This window comes from Miniopterus natalensis, chromosome 12 (genome assembly GCF_054644295.1).
Source record: "Miniopterus natalensis isolate mMinNat1 chromosome 12, mMinNat1.hap1, whole genome shotgun sequence".
NCBI classification, from domain to species: Eukaryota; Metazoa; Chordata; class Mammalia; order Chiroptera; family Miniopteridae; genus Miniopterus; species Miniopterus natalensis.
In genome coordinates, this window is record NC_142092.1 from 38,176,174 (window position 1) to 38,182,173 (window position 6,000).

At 39.2% G+C, this 6,000-nt stretch overlaps 1 protein-coding gene across 1 annotated transcript in view; it reads right to left on the reverse strand.

The window, feature by feature from the left end:
* TRPM6 (transient receptor potential cation channel subfamily M member 6) overlaps window positions 1-3,072 on the reverse strand; it is a gene marked incomplete at its 5' end in the record, with an annotated part of 95,677 nt that extends 92,605 nt beyond the window's left edge. The window contains 2 exons of the mRNA XM_016222979.2: window positions 69-107; window positions 2,987-3,072. Coding sequence (XP_016078465.2) covers window positions 69-107; window positions 2,987-3,072 — 125 coding nt within the window. The remainder of the gene's footprint in view (window positions 1-68; window positions 108-2,986) is intronic.
* Between the last annotated feature and the right edge of the window lie 2,928 nt (window positions 3,073-6,000).

The window sequence follows — 6,000 nt, forward strand, 5'->3', positions numbered from 1 at the left end:
AGAAAACTATTCCAATGAATTTGAAACAGTGTGCCTAAAAATTAAAAGAAATCATATAGATCTTTTACCTGATTAAGTTCTGGCAGACCTGGCATCCTGTGGTACATCTAAATTAAAGAAATAAAATCTGTTAGTTTGGTGACATATTTGAAGATATATTTAATGCTTATACAGTAAATATCTGTTCTCTTCCATGATCTGGAAATCAGAGTTTGCTGAGTACTCATACATCATTCCCCAAATATTCCCATGTCATTTACCAAATTTAGCTATGATCTAATTAAGAGAACAATACACTTGGAACCAAAATACCTGGATTTAAATCTCATTAATCACTCTTCTAAGCCTGTTTCACATCTGAAAATATCTGCCCTATAAGGTCATTAAAAGGATTATCTGCGATAATACATGTACACCATACATGGATGTGGGGTCAGCATTGTGGTCATCAGTGATGGCATTTTAGGTGTGAAGAATTTTTAACTAGAAGAGAACTCTAGTTAAATCAGTGGAAGAAAAGGTAGTGTTTGTAGCATCAGAGTCATTCTAAATTATTCAGAAGGGAATACTTAGGCCTCTCACTTTTTCCTGTCCCAGCCTTTTGGGAATGTCTTTTTCTTGGAAGCTTCACTTCAACAAGTTCAAGTGAGAAGGAAAAAGACGTTGTAATCAAGTCTATCAGATTTGTGTCTTAGAAGCTCCAAAAAGAATCAATAAAAGATAAACTTTTATCTAAATTTAAAATAGTGAACTATCACCCTTTTCCTGTGTACCATGAGGAAGAAACCCGCTTGAAAGCTACAATTTTGAGAATCTTACTGAGCTCTAAGAAAAAGGTTAGCATAAGAGGAACAGCCATAATCATCCATTGACTTTTATACAGTCAAGCAAAAATAGCGGCTGCTTTTTTCCCCATAAAATGTCATATATCTTGGACCATCCATGGAGCTAAGATCACTGATTTTTTTTGAGTCTATGGGTTAATGACCTATAGTTTATCACTATTCATGAGGTGCAAGGTGATGGTGAAGATGATTTTCCATTTACAGAGCAGTAGGAGCTGCCTGAGCTCAGTCTGCCTTCCATTGCAGCCACCATCACATTACAACACGTCATGAAGATTTAATAAGCATTTTATAAGCAGGTAAAATGAGAATTTCTAATCACAGGGCTTACAAGCCACAGGTAATTCAATAAGAGTGAAGCTAGTAAATATTTAACAAAGGCAAGAAACAGTATTTTAGTCATCCCTAAAAAACTAGGATTTCACTAACCTCACCATGCTACCTTTCATAAGCATATAGCAGTGACTGCTAAACTTCAAATGAACATAAGGCCAAATGTTCAAAGGAATCTAAAAATGGAACGGTCCCCTAATTGAAATACAGTTGACCCTTGAACAACATGCATTTGAAGTGTGCAGGTCCACTATATATGGATTTTTTTCTATAAATATACAGTCAGCCCTCCATATCCCCAGTTTCACATCCATGGATTCAACAGTATTTTTTATCCAAGGTTGGGAACCCACGAATAGGAAAGCCAATTACACGCAATGCTCTATGCCATTTTATATAAGGGACTTGTGTATCCATGGATTTTAGTATCCAAAGGGGTCCTGGAACCAATCTCTCTCAGACAGTGAGAGGAGTTAAGATTTCAGGGAATCAAGAGTTATACATTTTTCCCTGGCCCCTGTGGCTCGGTTTGCTGGGCATCACCCCATGCACTGAAAGGTTGCCCGGTTTCAGGACACATGCCTGAGCTGTGGGCTCATTTTTCTCTCTCTCTTCTAAATATCAGTTAAAAGTCTATTTTAAAAAAGTTACATTTCAGTTGCACAGGTGGTCAGTGCAAATAATCCCCATGTTGTTCAAGGGTCAACTGCACTGATCTTCTATTTTCCTTTCAATTTCTTTTCCCCAAGGGCAATAATACCCAATCTTATTTCATGGACCCAGTCACACTGGGGGATTTTTTGTAACCCATCCTGCTCTTGTCTTTCACTAGCTGTTGTTTCTAATTTTGTTGGAGAAGTGTACCTTCCAAAGGGTTATCAAGAACTCAGAGTAGTCAAACTCTAATCATTGTATTCTGCTGCCCAAGATCTGCTCAGGCAAAAAGCCTCCGGGAGGAAAATGGGGCTGAAATTAACTGCTTGTATAATCTGAGCACAGTGTCCTGAAATATCCCACTTGCTATTTTCCATAGGCACTCTAGTGGAGGCTAAGGAGCATTCACAAAAATCTGAATATTCAATATTCAGAAGTTGTACATTTTTTATCGAAACCCAGTGGAATAGATGTAGTACCAGGTATTTCCTGAAATCTATCCTCCCACTAAGAGGAACAGGAGTATCAAAAATAAAACAGAGGCCTGGCGGGCGTGGCTCAGCGGTTGAGCGTCGACCTAGGATCCAGGCGATCGGGGTTCGATTCCCAGTCAGGGCATGTGCCTGGGTTGTGGGCTCGATCCCCAGTCAGGGGCGTGCAGGAGGCAGCCGATCAATGACTCTCTCATTACTGATGTTTCTCTCTCTCTCTCTCTCTCCCCCTCTCCCTTCCTTTCTCTGAAATCAATAAAGATATATTTATAAATAAATAAATAAAACAAAGTAAAATCTACCAAATATTAACAGTGGCTCCATCAGGGTGATGTCATTATGATGTGTGTTTTTCTTTATATTTCATTAAGTCACTAAACAGTTATTTCTCAGGAACCTATTACCTGACAGGCACTGTCAAGAGGCCCCAGGGTTGGAGTGAGGTATAAAATTGACAAGTACCCTGTTCTTACCAGAAATCTGGTAAGAATTTCTACAGTAATCATGTACTATTTTTATAAAGACAGACAAACTTCAAATAAGAATAAATACTAACTATATAGATATTATAAAATTCTTTAAACAAGTCATATCTCTAGGTTTCCACAAACAGACCTCCAAGTAGTGCTGCTTTAAAAAGAAAAATGGAATTAAAAATTGTACCTGTGAGGATCTTTGGAGCTGGGTATGATTTTGTTACATTCTCTCTTGTCAAACACACCTTCTATCCAGGATTTCTGGGACTGAATAGAAAGTGTTGTTATTTTTATATTTTAATTAAGCGAGAAAGCAGTGTAACCACAGCAGTTCATGCAGGCAAGACATATTAGCTTGGTCATTAATTAAAATGGCAAGACTAATCCCAAAGAAGCCAGGCATTTACTGGCTTCTATTACAGACAACATAGACACTACTAAGGCAAATGTGAACACAAAAATATTCAAAGTTTACTGGTCCATAATCTCATCTTAAGTGAAAGATCCCTAAATGCACAAAACTCTAGCAAGAAAGTAAAGACATAACTGATGCTCCCATAATTCTGCTATAAATCATTTTTAAATCTTACACCATAATTCTATAGAGGGAATATCAAGCTCTCAAACTTCAAAATTCTCACTCATCAAGGCCCAGTTTGGCTAAGATTGCCTCAGTTTACCTCTTTATATAGGTTGGTAATTTGTCACACAGTCTGTAAGCCTGGCTTACCTTTGGCTGTGTTGTTTCATATTGCACAGCCTATAACTGTCCCTAAATCCAAGTGGGACATTGGTACTCACTCATCCTCCTAATAAAATCTCACCCATTCTACAAAACTCAAGTCATAGCCAAGCTCTTCCATAAGCTGTATTACATAAGTCTAGAAGCAGAAAGCACTGGATCCACAATAGAACCCAACCAACTGATGAACTTGGCCTTCTAATATAAACATATTTTAGCCCGGCCGGGCATGGTTCAGTGGTTGAACATGGACCTAGGATCCAGGAGATCTCGGTTTGATTCCGGGGCAGGGCACATGCCTGGGTTTCGGGCTCAATCCCCAGTCGGGGGTGTGCAGGAGGCAGCCAATTGATGACTCTCTCATCATTGATGTTTCTATCTCTCTCTCCCCCTTCCTTCCTCTCTCTGAAATCAATAAAGATATATTTTTAAAAACAGAGAGAGAGAGAAACAGCAAATGCAGAGAGGCTTTCTCTAAACTTCCCCATGCTGCATGCTGGGAATTCTAGAGTAAATAAAACAAGCTCTGAAAAAATATAGAACAAAAAGGAGAAAGCAAATAACAAATTAATTATTAAACTTCAGTGCACCAATAAATTATTAAAAACAGCCCCAAAAAGGATCCCTAATTTAGGGGCTGCAGACAAAAAGGGATTCTAAGGAAAGTAACCTCACAGGGTGATGTGATCATGGAGGGTAGTCACACATCAGGCATATAACTTTTTTCACAAAAGGTTTACCTTTGCCTCAAGCAAGCCCTTTGCATTGTTCTTGAGCACCTAGGTTTACACACTTTGAAATGCCAGAATAATCCTCTTTACAAATCCTCTAGAAAGCCATCATTCCCAAAAGAGTACATAATCTTGTTAACCTGTAATCCAAGACGGCCTCGCTTTCTCCCACCCTCAAAGTAATCATCTTTAGTTGCCTCCTGAATTCCAAATACATAAAGGAAACTGCAAAACTGTCATTCTTGGGAACATTTGATATCTTGTTTACTGGCAATTGTTGTCAGTTTTGGCTCAAATAAACTCTTCTAAAAGTTCTTTACAGGTTTGGAGGTTCTTATAGAGGCCAGATATACAAATTAAGCAAGCTGTACTCAACCACTCCCTTCTTTTATAAAGCTAGATTGATGACTTTAGTAGGACTATCTGGAAAAATTAATTTCTTCATGACTATTTGCTCATCTATTAAAAATGGAAATAATAACACCTCATATCTATGCTGCTGAAGGCATAGATAAATTAAAGGCTTAGAATTCTCTCTGGGACTTATTAAGACTCAATCACGTTTAGCTTAATATCAGCAATATCAAAGGTGAAATTAGCTTTTGGTTGGTGGCCTGGGAACTTAACTTTGATGTTTTTTATTTTCAAAGAAAAATATCTCCTGGCCTCCAAATTTTCCACCTTGGGTCCTTCATACTTCAAATGGCTTTTATGGGTCTACTTTTTCCCCATTAGACTCCAGCTTCCACAGGCCCAGTCATTTCTGCTGCCCCAGGGCCCAATCCAATGATTGCTGAATGAGCAACAAAATGAACACACTTAAAATAGAACTTCAGGAATCCAAGTATATTTTCCCTCCAAAGGTATAAGCAGGAAATCTGTGTGATTAACAAGAACTTGGAAACTTTCCTTCTACAACTCCATTATCGCAATAGCCTAATCTACGGAGGACAATAGCCAAGGTGCTGTCTTCCACCACCTGGAGCGGCTGATTGTCAAGGTGCCGGTGCCAGCAGTGGACAGTGGAAATTAAGCCATTTCTGCAGCTATACTGGCAGTCTTTATTGACTGGGTGTTTTTCTATATACAGAGAGGTTTTGTTTTTTGTTATTTGGGGGAAGAAAAGGCAGAGGACATGGGTGGGAAAGAGTGTTGGTCTCAGGCTGAGTGTAGATCACAATTTGCCTCACCCTAAAATATAATCAAAGTTTTCATCCAATCCCAGGCCTGAGGCCAGGGTGAGAACTTCAAAGACAGGTCCAAAGACTAATCCTCCAACAGCACCTACGTGAACTATTCCCTCACTGCAAGTATTCCTGCATGGAGCTTTTTAGGGTTTCCAGATTACCAATTTTCTCTCAGAGGAATCTTTGAGGCAATTTTATTTATGTCCTTCATAGTAAGGTTTATATATACAATGGAGATCACTTCTTTTATTTTCTCAGTGAAGCACAGCAGAAATAACACTGCAACAAGATTTTATTTCTTGGTTTAACTCAGTGGTTAGAGCGTCAGCCCACGGACTGAAGGGTCCCTGGTTCTGTTCCAGCCGAGGGCATGGGTACCTCAGATGCAGGCTCTGTCCCTGGCCCAGGTGGGGATGAGAGGCAACCAATCGATGTGTCTCTCTCACATCAATGTTTCTCTCTCTCTTTCTCTGTCCCCACCCCTCCCTTCCACTCTCTGAAAAGCAATGGGGAAAAATTACCCTAGGGTGACAATTGTTAA